Source organism: Euphorbia lathyris, chromosome 1 (genome assembly GCF_963576675.1).
Source record: "Euphorbia lathyris chromosome 1, ddEupLath1.1, whole genome shotgun sequence".
In the NCBI taxonomy this organism is placed as follows: Eukaryota; Viridiplantae; Streptophyta; class Magnoliopsida; order Malpighiales; family Euphorbiaceae; genus Euphorbia; species Euphorbia lathyris.
Window position 1 is genome coordinate 69,521,366 of NC_088910.1, and position 20,431 is coordinate 69,541,796.

The window sequence follows — 20,431 nt, forward strand, 5'->3', positions numbered from 1 at the left end:
CAGAATTGTAGCTTTACTCTATGGTCTGAACAAGATGAAGATGAACCGAATAAAGTATGACAATGAGTAGAAGCAAAAAGAGTAGATGCTGTGAAACAAAAAAGGATGTATACGAAACAACAGAAAAAGAGAAAAATGAAGTTTAATGCAAAATATCCTACCAATTTTAATTTGATATATATTTTTTTTATTCTAGAGAAACGCATCAATTTAATGAACAAAATACCATAAAGAATACAACATCGAAGTTTGGCTATTTTAATAAATATAGAATGGACCAACTGATTTCATTCTAATCCTGAATGGGATAAGTATCTGCTTTCTATTATTCTGTCGTTTATGTTATTTTTTTATTTAGCAAGAATGGAAATGGTTTATCTTATACGTAGATCAATAAATCTACATGGTTGCAATAAAAAAAGAACTTAGATCCGAATATTCGAAATGGTTTAAAGGATGAAGTTTGGATTGTAGATATCTTTCTATAGATTTGGATTAACAAGGAATATATTGTTGTTTTGTACCTTTTCTGGGTTCTTTTTGCTCTTTGTAGTCATTTTCATCCATTCATGATATTATATTTGTTTTAGTATGTAATCATGTAAGCAAGTGAGGTTTTATTCCTTACCTTTAAAAAAAAAAAAAAAAATATGAAGGGATAAGATTGCAAAGAAAGAATCGGTACAGATCTTGATTCAAACAGAGCAGAACAGAATTGTATGAAACCCAAAGGAAAGGCCATAAATAAATAAATTAGGGAAATGCTTAGTTTGGTGTTATCGCCATTCCCATTCCCATTCCCATTGCCATTCAAAAGGGTCACTCATTGGCTCTCCTTTCCTTATCCTCAGGCTGATTCTAATATTACTTACAGAAAGCGGAATCTCCTCCTCCTCCATGCTTCTTCTTCTTCCTCAGAGTCAGAGTCTGAAGAGTATCATGTTTTATCAGCAATAAAAAGTGAATACAATGACATTCTAATACTCGACACTCCTAATGCCCGGATGCTGCTTCTTGACTCTACTCGTTCGTATCGTAACTACTTCCACTTTCTCCCTTTTTCCTTCTCTAATCTTCCTTCCTTTCTTTTATGCAGATGCTGTTCATAGCATTCTTAATAAGGATCACCATAAATGGACTGGCTCTTATTGGGTATCTATTCTATTCTTCTTTACTTCTATACTTGTACTTTTCCACCATTACTCATTTTCCCCTTTTTTTCCAGGATGAGTTTACTACTTTACCACCTATTATACCAAAAGGTCCAATTGCAATATTAGGCCTGGTGATAATCATAATGCTTCTTTGTCTCTAATTTTTCATACAAAAACGAACTATCTCACTCTTCAATTTTCTAGGGGGGTGGTACTGCAGCACATTTGATGCTTTCCTTGTGGCCTTCATTACACCTTGAAGGTTGGGAAATTGATCCAATTGTAAGGGATTTTTAGTGCCTTTCTCTAGTATACCATCTGCATTTTTATTAATTTGGCAGGGGAACCCCAACTCTCTGCCCTATTTATTGTTGATCACACTCTGATTAAGTGTTTTTATAACTTCCTTGACGTTTAACCCTGCAAGAAGCAATAAATGCTTCAAGTTCTCATACTCTTGCTTGATTTTCTATAAAATATATTTTATATCAACCTTTTCTCTTCACTTCCACTGTGTTCTTTTGGATTATTTTGCGTACAAAATGTCAATTCTTCGACGCTGAAACCAAATGTTTTGTGCATTTAGTTGATTGATAAAGCCAGACAGCATTTTGGATTATCTGAACTTGAGAAACATAATACAGCTGGAGGCATACTTCATATTCATATCAGGGATGCCCTTTCTTCGTCAGGAAATGATTCTGGAAGATATGCTGGCAAGTTCCTTGTCATTTTCTTTTTCACTTTCTCATTTCCACTTCATTATTGTGTTATAGCAGACTTCTTTTTCAGCAATCTGCCTTGACGTTCATCTAGTAGGAAGCTCAATTAAGAAAAAACAAATATATAATCTGAGCTAATTAATGATAAATGCTACAACAATTTATTTCTGGATAACTGTAACTTTAGTTGATGCATCCTGTTTACATTTTCCAATAAAATAAATTTACCATTGTTCATGGTTATTAAAGATGTGGCTTTGGTGCATGGCGCACCAGGCGCCGGCCTTAGTGCCTTGACATCCACAATGGCGGGCGCAGTCGCGGCGGCGCGCACCAGGGGGGCCATTGTGTGCCAAGGTGCAGTTGCCAAAGATGCGCCTTGGTGACATAGGTGCAGTTTTTAGGGTTGTTTGAAGTTGGAATATATTATACATACGTTTTGAATTAATTGTGATCTGATATGAGGGTCAGAAATGAGCAAAAAAAGAAAAAAACAAATATTAAAAGAGGAAGAGATTATACAAGTTTGAATTAATTAGAAGAGGAAGAGACAATTAGAAGAGAAGTATAGTACTACAGAAACACATACTTTGAATTCAAACAGAAACACAAGCAGCCAAAGGGAATTTGAATTCAACTTTAGCTTTCTAATATGGGGTTTAATTTGCATTTTAAAATTTATTTATAATTAAGAATATTTTTGTTTTATAGTTTCATAATTTTTGTTTTTGTAAGTGCACCTTGTCTCACTATGACGACGCCCGCCATGCGTCAAGGCTCCAGTACCCCTAGCGGCTAAGTTCACCATGTGCCTTTAAGAACTATGCCATTGTTCTATCTTTTATACCTTTCTACCCATTATCATTTTATTAGAGATATATATTATTTACTGTATCTACACAACAGTTAGCTAGTTCCCTATTTCTAGCCTAGACTCTAGAATTAGTGTTTCACTGAAACGTGAACTGTGTTCTGTATATATACCATTTTACACATCAATAACAATCACTGAACAATTCAAATTGTTACACATTTCATGTGTTCTCACTGCACAAAAACTTAAAAGGTCTCTGCAACTTTTTGACTAACTTAGGCTAATGTTACATATTAAGGAATTATCGTCGACCTGTTTTCTGAAGGAAAGATCTTGCCACAGTTACAAGAGGTATGTCCTTGCTTAAACACAGGTTCCAAGATTTTCTACTCTACCATTTACTGCTTGTTTTGAATTTAATTTCTGATGTTTTATTTATTATCTATGCACTTTGTATTGATTGTGGAGTGCTATGCTCGGTTCATCTTATATTCTCCCAATCTCTTGGCATGTAAATATCACGTATGGTATTAGTACTGGTGTTATCAATCTTTTTACTATATAATCTCCTAACATGAATTAATTTGACAGTTACATAATTCAGAAGTGTGTTTGACAGGTGGCAACTTGGTTGAAATTGAACGATAGATTGATGGCGGGTGGACGGTTTATGGTGAACTGTGGTGGCGTTTATGAAACATCAAGTCCTAAATCAGTTGATGAGAATTGGGTCAACAATTCTACCCTTAAGGCATTATCTGAAGCATTTCCTGGACAAGTATGACTTCTTACCTAGTTTTTCCTAAATATCATTTTATGCTTGTTAGGACCTTTAAAATAAAAGGGGAAAAAAGAAGCAAGTTAAGCCCAAGGCAATTTCATTCACAACTCCAACTTTTAAGTCTCCACCCAGCTAAATAATCACTATACAACATTTTAAACAAATAACTCAAACATCAGTGCGACTCACACTGCATGTTCTCAAACATTGTTGTTAGTTAAGCTGCACCAGCCCCGATACTTCTTTTCTCTGCCTGGTGAATTTTCACTGCTTCTGGCATTGATTTGAGACAGAAAGTTTGAATTTCGGAGCTAAATTTTGGCAATTCTCCACCTTGATTCGGAATAATTGACAATGACATCGAACCGAATAATATGTAACCGAATCGAAATGTTATGTTCGGTTTTAAACCAAACAAACCGAATTTAGTTAAAAATTTATCTCAATAATTTTTTTTTTAATTTTTTTTTAAATACTTTCAAAATATATCTATATGGATTACTATTTCAACAACAATGAAAAATTTAAAATACTTCCAAAATACATCTATTTGATTATATATAAAAATGGTAGAATATGAGTAATTTCGGTGCGGTTCGTTTTTTCTTTTACATTTTTGCCAAACCGAAATATAACTAAAACTATAACCGATGCTGAACCGAACTGTCAAAAAAATCAAACCGCAAAATCGAATTGAATCGGTTTGGTTCGGTAATGCCGTTCAAAACAAATAATGCACAACCCTAGCTCCAAGTCCTCCTAAATCATACTCGGTTGAAGTGATGGTTCTTTCAACATGTTAATCAGACTATTAATAGTATAAACTTTTCATACCAAATATTTTCGCGTCACTCACAACATCCCTGTTATGGAATGTCATGATTGTATATAGTCGTTACCTAATTATAAGAACCAAATCCTTTAGTTATAAGGTCACTCACAACATCCTGTTAAGGAATGTCATAATTCTATAGTCTTTACCTAATTATAGGAACCAAATCCCTTAATTATAGGGATCATAAAATAAATATAATTAAGTGTAATTATTATTTTTTTTTCTACTTTTGGTAGCTCTCTCATGTATATATAGGTATGTTTATGCATTATATGAATATAAGAATTCAATTTTCTATTCTTCTTGCTATTTAATATTGTATCAGAGACTAGTTTGACTTCTTTTCTGGGTTTAACATATCGGAGTTGTCCTTGTGAGCAGACTCTTCCTTGTGGTTTCACATTCAGTCTGCCCTTGTGAGCAGACCTTTAGACCTAGGGTTCCAAGTTTGGTTTATAGTTGAGTTTCACAGGATTTATTTTCTGGCTTGTGACCAGTGTGGGTTTTGTTTGATGATGTAAAAGTATTTCAAGATCTTCCTTTGAGTGCAGATTAACGGGTTCCAGACATTTGATTTGGAATTTTTCTGGATTGTGTTTCCTATGATTTATTTTATGACCTAAAGACAAGCATGAGTTTCTTTGGATGATATTTTTTTGAGATTTTCTCTCACCGCCTGTGAGTCATTTGGTGCTATTTACAGCTGGTTCCAAGCTCGGATAAAAAAGGTAGGTTTGTGGGTAAAACTTAGCCACATTTTATTGATGGTTCGGAACTAAGACTTTGTTATTGTTGTCTCACTACCCCTTCCACTTAATTGTACCCGTGTTGATCGGCCTCTTCCCAGAATCCGCCACCTTCCATCGAAGTGACTTCTTTTTCATTTCTTCGGCGCCATCTCCTCCTCCTCCTCCTCTGTTTTATTATACTGTCGGTTTTTCTTTTGGGCCCCGCTGCTTTGAGTTGGTTTGCACTAATAGACCCTCCTTTTTACATAACTCGAGGAGAATGAAAGTTATAATTGTATATAGACATTACCTAATTATAGTGATTATCGAATAAATATAATTAATGGGTAACTTACATACAAGATGTATAACCGTTTGACCAATTCACACACAACCTTCATTTTTGCATAAAAAATGTCCAATTTAGTGGTGAGTAGACCGGTTCATGGCGGATCAGTCTAATTTGAGTTTACACTAAATTATTTTGTCCAAGCTCGCCCAGCTCGTATTATATTTACATCGCCTTGGGTCAGGCTGTGCTAAAGTAAGAAAACTGATTCCCAAGCACAGCCTGCTCAACTAATATATATTTATATTAGAAAAATTAATTAAAAATAATATCAAACTATAAATATGAACAATAAAAATACAACAAATTAAAATTTTCGGTAATTAATTCAATAAAACTCAATAAAGATGATTTTATGTAATTAAAAAATATTTAATAAAGTAATAAAATTCAATAGTTGTAATAAAAAAATATATAATATAAGGGTGTGTCGGGCTGATTTTAGGCTTTTAAAGCAAATCCTAAGCCAAACTCATTTTATGCGAGGGCTTGAGCGGGTTCGGATTGGTCCGAGCCAATTCTCAAATATACATGTCCAAACACAACTTATAAGAGACATATTTAGGCGGGCCATCGAGCTCTTAAATAGGTCTAATAGTAACCTCCTACTATGGTGTATAGATTAATCTTAGTCAACTTGCCATGTGATTATTTTTCAATTTCTTTAAAATAAAAGGGAGCCACCCATGATTGAATTACCTTGATACTCCTTTAAGATTTCCATCCATTTTAGAAAAATCCCATTTCTTTCTCTCTTCTCCTTTTGTGCATTTCTTTCTCTCCATTTCTTCATTTCTTTCTCTCTCTGTCCATCATGTACATCTTCACAAAACCTAAATGCTAAACTCAAACACCCTAACACTTTGTTTGGATGGAGGTTAATGAAGGTAAAGTAAGGTAAGTGTATGAAGATTACCTTGTTTGTTTTGAAGGTAAAATGAAGAGTAAAGTAGGTGAGGGTAAGTGAGGGTAAATATATCCTTATTTTCTTTACACCCCAATTTAGAAGGGAAAGAGGGTTAAGTATTTTTTTGGACAAAATTAACCTCCTTTTTATTTCATCCGTAACTACTGTATTTCATAATATTTATTTTAGTTTTTTTTCATCAAATATGCTTTCTTTATTTTAATGGCCTCTCTCTTTCTTTTTTGATAAAATAATAGCCTCTTTCTAATTGCTAAGGAGATTGCTAAAGCTCTCCAGCTCAATCCAATGTCCAAACTTTTATAGCTTGTATTTTATATATATATATAACAAAGTTTTCTAATTTATTTTATTTAGTTTAAAATAATAAGGATATAAAAGTAATTTTGTATATAACTTACCTTACTTTACCTTCAAACCAAACACAATTACATTATTTAACCATCACTTACTTTACCCTCCATCCAAACACAATAAGTTATTTTATAAACCTCACTTACCTTACCCTACCTTACTTTAATTAATCTCCATCCAAACAAGCCCTAAAAGCTACTACTTTCATTCATCTCCTTAATTCACTTAACCCTAAACGCTTAAATCAAAATCCCTAAACACCATAGATGGCTACCTCTTCATCAAAGCAAAATCTCTGAAACTTTAAGGCGGGGCGGATGGATGCCATTGTGAATCCAAGTACCATTTTCAACTTCTTGGAATGATTTGAATTCAAGGAGAAGGTATTTCAACTGTAGGAACTTTGGAGTAAAAAATTAATTTATTGTTTTGCGATTTGGCTCCTTTTTCTCTCTACAAGAATCTCTGTTTGTTTTTTTTGGTGTGTCTAAAATGATGTGTGATAATTTGAAGAAACCAAATGCATGCAATTTCTTTGAATAGATGGAGCCACCTATTAATCAAAGGGAAAATCCTTAGATTATTGTGGAGGCTAGACAAAATTGAAAGGGAATGTGAAAGACTAAAAGAGGTGAAAAGAGAACTTGAAAGAGAAGGAGATAAAGAACATGAAAGTGAAAGAGAAAGGAAAAGAGAAGGAGAAGGAGATTGGCAAAGTCTAATGATGATGGAACTTGCAAGAGAAAATAATGGAGGCAGAATGTGGAGCTCGATGTGCATATGGATAGTCATTTTCATTTGTATTGAGGAAGATATTTGTAATTGTTGAACTATCAATTAAAACTGAAATTGAGTTGTTGTATACTTATTGCCCTTCATGCTTAAATTAAGCTTCCTTGCAGCCTTTTCCAACTCTTCAGCCGCCTTTTTTTGTGCCTTTAGTTTTCTGCCATCTAGTTCATTGGGGGAGAGTTTGGCCATAGACAAATTCGATCCCAGGCATAGACAAGGTCATAGCAAGCTTCGGGCCAAGCATTGGCGAGAGCTGTGGCAAGGTTTCGAGGAGGATTGGGGAAGAATGGCTGCGAGTGGTGAATATCAATGTCCATTGGCCGTGGGTTTCAAGTTGGTGTAAGAAACACTATAGGGGGACAGGGTCACCTAGCGTCGGATCTCCGCCAACCCCTGGGCCAGTTGTCGGGAATGGTTTAAGCGATTCACCCTAGTCTACTAAGGACTAGGAGAGTCGGGCATCCGACCTTTGGGAAGGGAGGCTGATGTCTCCGCAGGGTAGAACCCCTACAGATACTTTGGGCTCCCGAGTTAGCCCATAGTGCGGGTCCTTTTTGTAAGGCGGTGTTTAACCACAAGGAGTCCCTCCAGGACGAGTTACTGATGGACGAATTAACGGGATGATTGAGGCTTAAAGGTGATAGACCCATTCGGTAGGAGTTGACTGTTTGAGACTCGGAGAAATCTCGGCGCCTCACATGGCTTTGGCCTGGCTCCGACCTGGTCTCGTGACATTTGATATCTTAGAGATGGCGCATAGTAGGTATTGGTGCATTTGCTTGAGGCCACTGATCCATTCCATTTGTTGGCTCAAAATGAAACTGTACATACTAAGGCAAGTCTTTATAGAATAACACTCAACAAGATAGTAGAAAGCAAGTCTTTATAGAATAACACTCAACAAGATAGTTTTCTACGTTATCATTTTGTGCAATGCTGGCAGCACATGCATGATTGCATGGTTTACCAGTCAGCTGCATCTTCTGCAACTATATTCATGTGCGTCTAGGGCTACCACAAACTGTTTACCCATTGTACTAGACCTTTGGACAATAGTAGGGAAAATCAGGCTTGAAAACATCTTGCATAATCTTTGTTGGTTCCAACCACTTCAGAATTTTGAGACACCATCTTCTTCTGTTGCTCCTCTTCATCAAGTCTATTTTGGACCTAACTCTTTTAATCAACTTCACTTTGATCATCTTAAACAATGTGATGATTCCTTCATCTCTTGCATCAAGTATGTATTTCTTGAAGCATTCACATAGGTTGTTTAGCAACATATCACACTGAGCCCTTTAGAGAAAAAAGCTCTAGCCTAATGTTTGTTGGGTCTCTCTCTTAACCATTCTTTGGCTTCAGGTGATTTATCCTCTATTTTTTCAGTCATTCTTTATGTTTGGTCATGTATGGTGCCCTTGCTGCGTTCTTGAGGAGATCTTTCAACTCCTTCCAATTATGTCTACTTCTGAAATTTTTGTAGGTACACAATCTGTATCACGGAATAGCATCTTAACAACCCCCAATCAATCTCAAATAACTTGAACACCTCGTAGCAATACACATCAGAATTGATAACTCATATACAAAGGCAGACAATGTGCAACAATATAATGATAGCAGTAGTAGGAATGATAGGGCTATAAATCATAGGTATATCAACATGATAGCAGTAGTAGATTAGAATGATAGAGAACTAGTATAGGAACATATGGATTCTTAGTATTCTTCAAAGATGAATTGGTCCAAAATTAAAATTGTAGACAACATAGGAACACATATAACTTACTAGACTAATCAAATAGGATGTCATTAACGAATTGAAATTTGAAATGTAGAAATAAGATAAGTGCACTATAAGAAATGTCAATATTAGAACTTCATGAACTAATGGTCAAATAAATTTATCATGCATACTTTTATCCTATATTAGTGTCTTGAACTTAATGCATAGAGCTAATACAAGCTACATCAGAACATAATTAAGATATGATTTAAACAACTCTTAAACTAGACTCTTGAATGAAGGAGCAGTCAGATCAAAAGTAAGAAGTTATCAACTGAGCATTCTGATATTATTATAAGTATAATTATACACATTAAACCTAATCTCATCTAGAAACATTTGAACTTTATTAGCTAATGAAATATGAACATAAATCATATAGCAAATCAAACAGTAATGAGTTAATCACATGTTAATTAAGCACATCTCAACTGAAAATACACATATTTAGAATAATGGTTTATATCAATACTAAGCAATTAATAACAATAATATCCAGAAATACCTTTTGTCTATCACACATGAATATCCAATGCTCAAATCTTTTGTTAAGTTCTCCATAAACCAGATCCAAGTCTTTTTACTTTTGAGATATATGCCAAAAGCAAATAGAAGTTGTCCTCCATACAGACCTTTCAAGGCATCCAAGCAAACGTACATCCCCACAAATCTATGTTCCTTCCATCTCCTTGATATTGTGCTACCTGAATTTGATCTGAGTATCTCAGCCCTATATTTGCAAATTAGAAAAGTACAAATATCAGTTATACCAACATTTAATGTCATTGTTCTTCTTAAGTCATCTACCATAGCTTGAACCTTCCAATCAGCATCACTTTGAAATGACTCCAAGTATTTTGTTGCTAGCCACTTGTATGAAAAGTGGAGTGAGCATAGACTCGCCATGGACATTTTTCATCTTCACTGATAAGCAATGGCTGAAACCTATGTTTGATACCATGATTCTTGCAAGCTTCCTTGAACTACTTAACATCATTGAAAAGCATGCCGATTTTGAAGACATGATCATAAATATCCCTTTGAGCATTGAACTCATATCTAGGCCTACGCTCTTCATTTTCTGAATCTAATTCAGAATGCGGGACATCTATGATGAATTCTCCTCTAACTGGAAGTTCATGGTTGGATCAACTCCAATGCTCTAACTTCTGCACGACTCTCCAGTATGCTCACATTCTCACCAGTATCACCATCTCTCACATTCTTATTGAATTGACACCAAATTGTTCCTAACTTCTGCACGACTCTCCCTGTTTCAACATCAGTTGCATGGCGATCAAATTCCCCTTCATATGGATTCTCATTAAATGACATTCCATGCATTTCATTGGTAGCAGTGAAAAAAGCTTCGTTATTGTCTTACATGTGAATTGAATCCCTCATTTTGGCAACTATTGTCTTCAATGTTAAATCTGTTGTTTAACCTCTTTTCTTTTAGGGTTTCGATTTTTACTTCTTCTTTCTTAAGTTCATTTTATTTCAAATCTTGTCCACTTGCTTAAGTTCGTTTTTTTTTTCACTTCCTCTATACGTTTCTTCTGCCTCCATTTTTCCCCATTCGTTGATTTCGCGGTATCAATATTTATGTGGCTTTCAATTTTAGGGTTTCAATATAATTTAACCATAGAGAGGAAATAGCAATTGCACGTGAGAGAGAGAAAAACGCAGAGATGGAGAGAGAAGTGATTTATGGGGAAACGATAGAGACAAGGTGAACGTTTATGGGAGTTGGGGTTCTTTCTTTTTTTAGAAATGAAGGGAAATCCTAATTAAGTGTAATTGTTTGTTTCCTAGTTTAGAAAATTCTCTAATGTTAAGACATCTAATATATGTAATGTGGTTGGAACAGGTAAGCTGGAAGCGATTGCCGGAGACACAAGGTGCAAATTATCTTGCTTTAACAGGACCTTTCCCGGATCTGACATTATGGTCGACTAACGTCCCACCACATCCTTTTCCTTTAAGTGAAAATGTGAGGAAATGGAAGCCCTGTGCCACTTTTCCATGAATCATCTCGGACATTTTATTCTTCAAGTTTAGCATCCACATTGCTTGTTTGAAAGTAGGTAGTAAGGAATGCATCTAAAGACATGTCCTTAAAAATTCTTTTTATCTACGCGGAAACACAACATAGCATGCATAAAAAGTCCATTACAAGTGTAAAATTACAGCAGGGCCCTCCCGTTTAAAAGACCAGGGAACCAGCTCCATTCGACTGACTCACTCATCATCGATATGTCAAAGCTAGGCTATCCATACTCAAATCTCTGTACAAGCCTATGATAGCTAATTAGAGCTCAAGAGTAATATATATTTATACTGCATCAGCAGCAATGCTAACAGTAACAGACTAATATTGCACCCCATTGCAGCTGGTATATATACCATCTACTGCAATTTTTGCAAACTTGGCCGCATTTCCATTTTGGCAAACATTTACTTTGTGTATTGCTATGCCATTGCTTATCCCATTGGGAACCTTGTGGCTTTGGAAAACAGAATCTAGTTGCCCACATGCTGCTGCTATTAAACCTGCATTTTGGTTCACTATATAACATCAATCTTATTGTCAAATATATATATATATATATACCCAAACAACCACTAACATTAATGTATAGTTCTAGCATTAGCTGGGTTTCATAATCCACCAAGGTACCTGAGAATAGTGGAGATGGTTTTCCAGGTCTTGATTTAAATTCAGGATGAAATTGAGCACCAATGTAGTATGGATGATTTGGCAGCTCAATGATCTGTCACATCAGTACCTCAAGAATTTATGTATGTATATGACACTAAAATCTTGACATATATATGAAATCAATCTTTTTGTTGTCTGCAAAACAAAACGTACCTCCATGCGTTGACCAGTTTCATCCTTGCCGGTGAATGAAAGCCCAACATCTTCAAGGCGAGATACCATATCAGGATTCACCTGCATAAGCATATGCTTCATTAGTTGCGGAGAATCTGACATCAACTTTCAAGACAAAATTTGTGCTTCTTTATTCTCCTTACCTCATATCTATGCCTATGTCTTTCCTCAATGAAACTTTTATTCCCATATCTGATAGAATCCAAAACATAAAAAGTGGATTAGAAGACGTGATACTTCTATATGGCTAGTTACTAAGCTAATTCATGTTACTTACAATTTTGCTGATTTGCAATCCATCACTTGAAAAAATGTCCTCCTTGACCCAAGACGCATTGTACCGCCCATATGAGTTTTCGAACCCTGCAGAAAAAGCAGTAGTATCACTCCCGAACTAAAGCTTGATACATACGCAATTCTGTTTCAATCCCGAAGAGAGTTGTTGACACAATACCTCAGGCATAAATATAACACAGGGATTCTTGGTGTTAGGATCAAATTCTGTGCTGTTAGCATCTTGCAAACCAAGAACAGATCGTGCAAATTCAATAACTGCAGTCTGCATTCCTAGACAAATACCAAGGTATGGAACTCTATTCTCTCTTGCATACTTGGCTGCTAGAATTTTTCCTTGCACACCTCTGTCCCCAAACCCTCCTGGAACCAGTATCCCATCTGCTGCCTTTAACAACTTCCATGCAAGTTTATAAGCATCAGGATTCTGCAAAAGGAAAGGACTCATTTTAACGAGTGAAACTGGTAATTCAATTTAGGAGTGATCTGAATTAAAAATACCATACCTCTTTTGACATTCCATCTTCAAGGTCACAAGCTGGAACCCAGTCCACAACAAGTTTCTTTCTGCAACCAACAGCTGCATGCAGAAGAGCCTGCCAGTGCCATCCAGTCCACACATATAATAATAATTTACCAAAACAGATTACTCTTTTTTATTTTATTTTCTGAAAGATAGGAATAATACCTTCATTACTGATAGATAGGAATCTGAAAGCCCTGTATACTTCCCGACCATGGCAATTCGGACCTGTAAATTCATTAGTTACTGATTAAAAACATTGAAAAGTTTATGGAAACTGTCACTTGAGTTTGGCCTACCTGTTCATGCAACATGTCACAGATTTCAGCCCTTGAAGTCCACTCTTTTAGCATAGGTTCAGTCGCAGTACTGTAAATTTATACAAATAGTCGCATAAGCGCAGCATAGCAGGCAAACCATGACTCGAAAAAGGCAAAAACTAATGAGAACAGAACACCAACCCTTGAAGGTTCAGCACCCTTAATATTGCTACGTGAGCCTTCTGATCCTAATTCAGAAAACAACAATACATTAATGTTAGAATGGACGCTAGTTAAAGAAATGAGATCAACGAGTGAGTGCTTAAAGGAATAGTTACTCTTAAAAGTATAGGAACGCGCCAAATGTTGGGAACATCATAGAGAGTGATGATATTATCTGCCTGTGGAATATAGAATACAGTTTCAAATTTGCAAAGTAGTCGGTCATGCTTCTGAAGTAAGATTGATGCAACTTATAATGAACATACCGGGACATGGCAAAATTGAGAGAGTTTCAGCTTTACACTCTCATCAAGTGCCTGCAAAATTGAATAATGTTAAACATTTGAAGCCAAAATAAAGTGTACTAGGACAAGCTAATGTAGAGAATGATACCGTTGTACTACGACAAGCTAAGATATGAGGCGTCAAACCTAAACCTCTTAGTCCACGAACACTGTGCTGAGTTGGTTTGGTTTTCTGCAAAGGTAGACACATTTGATTAGTGCATGGCTGAAATTCATTTCTATTGGTAAAGAAGCTATCAAATTATCTTGACAAGTATACCTGTTCGCCAACAACATTCAGAACAGGTACCAGGCTTACATGAATCAAGCAAAAATTACCAGCACCTGAAACAAAAATATCATTAATAAGGAGTAAATGGGTGAGAAAAAAAGAAACAAAAAAGGGTTATCAATTTCATTTTACAAAGTTGCAAAGGAGGCATTTTCTTACCCACACGATATGAGAACTGGCCTAAAGCCTCGATGAATGGCATGGATTCAATATCTCCTGAAAGCAACATCATATATTTCAATTAGGTAAGTCATTCAAGTACCTAGAAAGTTGTGAAGAATGAATGAATTTGGTGGGTATGTACCTATAGTACCGCCTAGTTCGATAACACAAACATCAGCAGAAGTAGAGAATCCATCTACGGGAATCATTGCCACCCGTTCAATCCATTCTTGAATGGCATCTGTAACATGAGGAACAACCTAGAGTTTGCAAGAATATGCATTAGTATGAAAGGTAAACAATTAATTAAAGAGATTTGTTGATATATATATACTTGCACAGTCTTCCCCAAATAATCCCCCCTTCTTTCCTTGTCAATAACAGCCTGCAAAGGAAAAAAGAAAAAGTTTGAAACATGTGTAGTGTAGTGTAGTGGTAGTAGTATATATATAAATTGAGAAAGTAAAGCAACTTGCCTGGTATATCTTTCCTGTAGTGATATTATTGTCTTTTGTCAACTTAATATCAAGAAACCTTTCATAATTTCCAAGGTCGAGGTCCACCTATGGAAATGGAAGAAGAAACAATCTGATCTGATCGAGTGCATAAAAGATAAAAGATAAAAGAAAAAAGTAAAATAGGGGGAAAAAGGAGTACCTCGCCGCCATCATCTAGGACAAAAACTTCGCCATGTTCAAAAGGTGACATTGTCCCAGCATCAGTGTTCAAGTAAGGATCTGAGAATGAGAATGTAAATGAAAAGAGATAGATAAGAGAAAGGAAGAAAAGAAGAATAAAAAGCGGACCGGACCTATTTTGATGGAAGTAACACGAAGTCCACAGGCTTTAAGAAGAAGTCCGATGCTACTAGCAGTCACACCTTTACCCAGTCCGCTAACTACACCTCCACTCACCACCACGTACTTCATTTTCCTATTTTACCAATTCAACATTTTATTTTAGGAATCAATGTCAGGAATAACATACTAATAAACAACCTCACCTCACCTGAAGCAAAGGAAGCAAAGGATTTATCAGCTGCAGAGAAGAGAATCAGTGAAGGGATTCGTTACTCTTGGCGGCCTTTTATACCCGAGAAGAAGACTTCTTTTTGTCACTTCATCAAAACCAACCACCACTCTCACCATCTAACGTTTTCTCTCAATTCTTCTCTTCACTTTTTTAATTCTTTTATTAATTTAATATTTTAACATGTATCAATATATTTGTTTTTCTTTTATTTTAATCAATACCTCTATTCCAAACAAATTTATTCATAATTTCCTTATAATTGCATATTAATAATATACTAATAAATTTAGATACTTTGTGAGTTTTTTATATAATTAACTTGTATGTGACAAACTTAGTCATCGATATTTTGAAGTTATTTATAACTGTGTTAGTAATACAATAAATATTTTAGATATACCGCAATAGTAGTGGCGTCTGCCTCGGCGCTTTCACTTTTCCGGCTACTGATTGTCTTGTTCATGTCGCGGAGCTGCGAGCTGCTCTCTTCGCCATTAATCAAGTGCACAGTAGAGGGTGGGACTCGATTTGGCTTGAATCGGATTCGGCTTATGTGGTAGCTTGCTTACGGAACACCTGTATTACTATTCCTTGGACTCTTCGATCAGACTGGGTTGACTGTCAACGTAAAATGGCCCTGATGAGGGTGGTTGTCACACATTTGTTCCGCGAAGGTAATCAGATAGCGGATGCTTTGGCCAGTTATGCCCGTTCCTCCACCGGGATCACTTGGTGGGATTTGCCCCCTTCATTTTGTAATAGCCTATTAGCTTTCAACTCCTCAGGACAATCGACATTTCATTTCACATGATTGAACTTTGCTGTATTAATTTTATTTTTTATTCATTTATTCATTTCGGGTTCTGAGGGTGGTCCTTCAGGGGTGCCAACATAGTTGGGATGTCTGAAATCCTCCTTCAGTCCTCTGCTTTTAATCAAAAAATAATTTATTTTTGAAAAATTCAACGTGACAATCAAATAGTGACCCGTTCAAATTTTTCACTAAATAAACTTAAAAATATTATAGATAAATTTATATAATTTCATACACTACAAAAAAAAAAAAATGTGTGCTTACTATATAAATGATAAATTTGAACTTCTTTTTCTAACTGCATTCTCAACATGAGAGGTAACATAGTTAAGTTGGTAGAAAAATTCAACATATAATAGTCATTTGATAGAGCTTTCAAATTTATTTTCATGTTTTTTAAATTTGCTTTTTTCTCCCAAACTTTTCTCATTTTCACTTTGAACCAAATTAAATCATAGCTAAATTTGCTTTAATTGTTAGCTCTTAGACTCCCAAAAGACTAATTTATTGAGCTCCTTAAAGTTTGAGGAGTTTGAATTAAAAACCAATTCCAATAGACTTTTAGGCTCAGTTTGTTTGGGGAAAATATTCTGCAGGAAAATATTTTTCCAGTTTTCCAGTTTTGTTTGGACAGAAAAATAAATCAAAGGAAAATAAGTGGCAAGTCAATGGAAAAGAAATGAATAAATAAGGGAAAATGTTTTACCCTTTTCAAAAGGGTAAAACATTTTCCCCAAAACATACATGTTCAGAAAAAATGGGGAAAACATTAAAAAATGTAAAAATACGAAAAATGTAAAATAAAAAGACATGAATAATGTGAAAACGTTACAAAACACGAGAAATGAAAAAAAAAACCGGCAAAAAAATATGAAAATGTGAACAAACGCAAAAAACACAAAAATGCCAAAAAAAGCAAAACACTTGAAAAAGCACAAAACAAGAACAACGCGAAAAAGTGACAAAACACGAAATATACAAAAACGTGAAAAATACAAAAAAAACACAAAAACGTGAAAAAATACGAAAAAACAAAAACGCAAAAAATGCTAAAACACAAAACATGACAAATACGTGAAAAACGCGATAAACATGAAAAGACGAAAAATACAAACAAAACACGAAAACGTAAAAAACATGAAAACGTGAAAAATACGGAAAACGTGAAAAAATGTGAATAACACGAAAAAGTAACAAAATACGAAAAATAAAAACGTGAAGAAGGGGAAAAACTGAAAAACCGAAAAACTAAACGTGAAAAAGCGAAAAAAATGAAGAAAAATGCAAAAAAAAAAAAACAATAACGTTAGTAAAACGTGTTTCTAACATTAATTTTTTTCACATTTTCGTGGTTTTCCACTTTTTCCATGTTTCCATGTTTTTAATATTTTTTTTACTTTTCGTGATTTTCGTATTTTTAACAAATTTTCATGTTTTTTTTGTCTGTTTTTTCTGTTTTCCATATTTTTTCAGGTTTTCGCATTTTTAAAGTTTTTAACATTTTCGTGTTTTCCACATCTTTTCATGTTTTTTTGTGTTTTTTACATTTTGTTATTTTCATGGGTTTTTTTATATATTTTTTCCTATTTTTGCGTTTTCACAGTTTTCCACGTCTCTACATATTTTTTGTATTTTATATATACAATTGAAAATAAAAAATACAGAAAATCTATATTTAGTGGTTGGAAAATATTTTCCAGTGTTGTAGCCAAACACCGAAAAATATTTTCGAGTGGTGTTGCCAAACACAGTGGCATTAAATTTTCCAGAACACAATATTTTCCCCCAAACAAACATGACTTTAGTCGCTCCTTAAATTACTAAGACCCATTTTGGTACGATGTAATGAACGTGGTAATGGAATGTCCCTTACAATGGGTACTTATTACCATGTTTGGATTAATCATATTGTTTTTATCGTAATAGAATCATAATTACATCACTCAATTTTTCTTTACAAATTTATGTAATGAGGATTACATAAAAGATAGACATGAATTCCCACTACGACTAGCTCTAATATATATTTTTATTATTTATATTTATTATTCAAAATTCTTATTAAACGGTAAAACATAAAATGAGAAAACATGAAAAATGCGAAGAACGGGGACAATGTGAAAATGGAAAAACACAAAAACAAAAAAAATGCGAAAAACGAAAAAATGAGAAAAACGCGAAAGATGGGGGAAACGTGAAAATGTGAAACAGAAAAATGGAAAAAAGGTGGAAAACTAAAAACGTGAAAAAAAAGGAAATGAGAAAAACTAATAAAAACTAACAAGTTCTTAACCATCATATATAGATGACGTTCCATGCATATGAAAATTCGAGAATAATTGAAATTTTTAACTACATTTGACGAAGTAAACATGAATATTATAATAGTAATTACATTTTATCATTTTTTTTAAGTTTGCTAACCAAACATTGTAATGGAATCATTATTACATTGTTACAACTTTGATTACATTACAATATTTATTACATTACATTGCACTACAACGTACCAAACGGACCCTAAGAGTCTCATTTCACTCTATATTATTGAAGAACCTCTCCCCACTCCTAATATTCTCATTATTTCATTTTTTTTTATTAATAATTGATTACTAATGACTCTCGCTCCTCTCAATATTGATAAATAATGATAAAAAAAAATTAAAGGAGTGAGTATGAGGTTTCTTGTTAGACATGATATGTATTTTAATACTCTTAAATAACTAAGAGTCAATTGTTTATATTATTTTTAGAGAGTGTATTATAGCATCTCCAATGTAAGTAACTTCAAAAGTTGCCAAGACTTAACACATCATCCTAAAATACATTATTTTATTTTCTCTCTCATTCATATCAATTTTGGTAAAGAAATTGATCAAATGTTAAGCAACTTTAAAAGTTGACACTATGGTCCTACAAATCATTATTTTATATATAATCTATTTTAATTATAAATATTATTATAAAAATACACTAATATTAAACAACTAATCATTTTTTTATATTTAAAAAGGATTAAGGTGCAAAAATACCCCTAACGTTTTGGGCCAGGAGCAATTTTACCCATAACGTCTAAAATGGTGCAATTTTACCCCTAACGTTTATAGCCAATAGCAATTTTACCCCTAACGTTGATAAATTGGGTCAATTTCAGAAATAATTCATCAAGCTGTGATGACTAGTGGAGAAATTCCGATCAGCTTCCGTCCCTGTGGGGGCGTCGTTGGGTTCGACGGGGGGAAGCTCCGATGCCAAAGTCAGTAAGGAAGAACAAGAGAGCAAACTGAATTGACAAAGGGTAAGTGAATGTGTACCTTGATAGCTAGAGATGAGGGCTATATATAGTCATGAAGTTGTAACTTCCAGTAACTAGAAAGTCTCCATTAATGCCTCATTAATGGCGGTTACAAGTTACCCTTAGGATGGCGGTTAGCTAATTGATAGCTCATTAATGGTCTTTATTGTCGGATCAGCTCAGCCGTTCTAATGGCGGATTGAGAGCTTATGGAGATTCGCCTCACAGGTTCGCCCGCGGGTCTCTCTTGGCGAGTCCTAGGTGATCCGCCCGTCGGATCTCTTTACTTCGATACGCTGCAGAATTCTTTGATCTGGCGACCAACACGTGGCGTTCTTTAGGTGAATATCCCTTTTGATCCTTGGGATAATATCACAATGTTATCAGAAGCCCCCCTAAAGTTCCCTTAAAGTCCTTTAGGGCTTTTGAGCTTCTTTGCGCGCCGTCATGATTACCTGCATTAATGATCCCTTTGTTCGATGCCAATCGATGGATGACACGTGTCACAGGCGCGCCGCTCAAGGAAAGAGAAAACGTTTTCTTCATTTCCCACTTTCTCTTTCTTCCTCCTTTCTCCATTTTCCTTTGCGTTTTCATTTACAGAGCTTCTCTTAGAGTTTCAGAATCCTCGAAGCTTCATTTTTATGTAAGTTCATCTTCTTCATTCTACTTTCTCTGAATGTTTAGGAGCTCTTCTTCGTCCTCCGAATCAACCTCTGAACTCTTTAATTTGTCCTCTTCCCCTGAGATTGTATTCAGTTGGACTACTTCGTCGTCGGAAAATTCTTTTTCCTCCGAAGATACGGTCAACTCCGATTTAGTTGAGTTGCTTGACTCGGCGTGTAATCACAGTCGAACTCGTTTAGGTAGTAGTAGTCAAAACCTCTCAACTCCGATCATCGGAATTACTCCGGCCGTAGATCTTAGGCGTTTTCTAGGAGAATGGCCTCTTCTTCTACCCTACCTAGGAAAAAGAAACCTCGAGCGGGGTCCACTCCGTCTCGTATGAGTGCCGCGGATCTAGCGGATCTGGCGAGTAGATTCCCATGGATAAATAATTACGAGACCCAATTGGCGGATGCTCATCAACGACCCGCCTGTCCGCCAAGCGGATTCT

General features: G+C 35.1%; 2 protein-coding genes across 8 annotated transcripts; one reads left to right on the forward strand and one right to left on the reverse strand.

The window, feature by feature from the left end:
- Positions 1–675: 675 nt before the first annotated feature.
- Positions 676–11,406, forward strand: LOC136201193 (uncharacterized). 6 transcript variants are annotated; one of them, XM_065991800.1, is made up of 8 exons: positions 676–1,026; positions 1,097–1,152; positions 1,226–1,285; positions 1,359–1,436; positions 1,741–1,870; positions 3,016–3,041; positions 3,310–3,468; positions 11,111–11,406. In XM_065991800.1, exons 1-8 carry the CDS (start codon positions 762–764, stop codon positions 11,267–11,269), a joined length of 933 nt encoding a protein of 310 aa, XP_065847872.1. In that variant the 5' UTR covers positions 676–761; the 3' UTR covers positions 11,270–11,406. The 6 variants fall into 6 exon arrangements, with proteins under 6 accessions (XP_065847872.1, XP_065847889.1, XP_065847897.1 ...); XM_065991817.1 differs by having other exon boundaries at positions 1,359–1,416; positions 1,799–1,870; positions 2,989–3,041; XM_065991792.1 differs by having other exon boundaries at positions 678–1,026; positions 2,989–3,041.
- A 205-nt stretch (positions 11,407–11,611) lies between these two features.
- Positions 11,612–15,335, reverse strand: LOC136201182 (uncharacterized). 2 transcript variants are annotated; one of them, XM_065991776.1, is made up of 21 exons: positions 15,182–15,335; positions 14,985–15,106; positions 14,831–14,910; positions 14,650–14,736; positions 14,508–14,558; positions 14,316–14,433; positions 14,171–14,227; positions 14,000–14,064; positions 13,829–13,912; positions 13,702–13,752; positions 13,552–13,614; positions 13,415–13,461; positions 13,253–13,322; positions 13,119–13,181; positions 12,937–13,026; positions 12,591–12,857; positions 12,414–12,499; positions 12,280–12,328; positions 12,116–12,196; positions 11,921–12,014; positions 11,612–11,793 (listed from the first exon to the last, which is right to left on the reverse strand). In XM_065991776.1, the coding sequence occupies exons 2-21, from the start codon at positions 15,100–15,102 to the stop codon at positions 11,612–11,614; spliced, it is 1,803 nt and encodes a 600-aa protein (XP_065847848.1). In that variant the 5' UTR covers positions 15,103–15,106; positions 15,182–15,335. The 2 variants fall into 2 exon arrangements, with proteins under 2 accessions (XP_065847848.1, XP_065847854.1); XM_065991782.1 differs by having other exon boundaries at positions 15,177–15,312.
- Between the last annotated feature and the right edge of the window lie 5,096 nt (positions 15,336–20,431).

Coding starts and splice junctions, on each gene's coding strand:
- LOC136201193 (XM_065991792.1), top strand. CDS start 762: ATGCTTAGTTTGGTGTTATCGCCATTCCCATTCCCATTCCCATTGCCA. Junction 1,871..2,988: donor TGATTCTGGAAGATATGCTG/GCAAGTTCCTTG, acceptor TTACATATTAAG/GAATTATCGTCGACCTGTTT. Junction 3,469..11,110: donor CTGAAGCATTTCCTGGACAA/GTATGACTTCTT, acceptor TGGTTGGAACAG/GTAAGCTGGAAGCGATTGCC.
- LOC136201182 (XM_065991776.1), bottom strand. CDS start 15,102: ATGAAGTACGTGGTGGTGAGTGGAGGTGTAGTTAGCGGACTGGGTAAA. Junction 14,911..14,984: donor TGTTACTTCCATCAAAATAG/GTCCGGTCCGCT, acceptor TCTCATTCTCAG/ATCCTTACTTGAACACTGAT. Junction 13,913..13,999: donor TGAATGTTGTTGGCGAACAG/GTATACTTGTCA, acceptor CTACCTTTGCAG/AAAACCAAACCAACTCAGCA.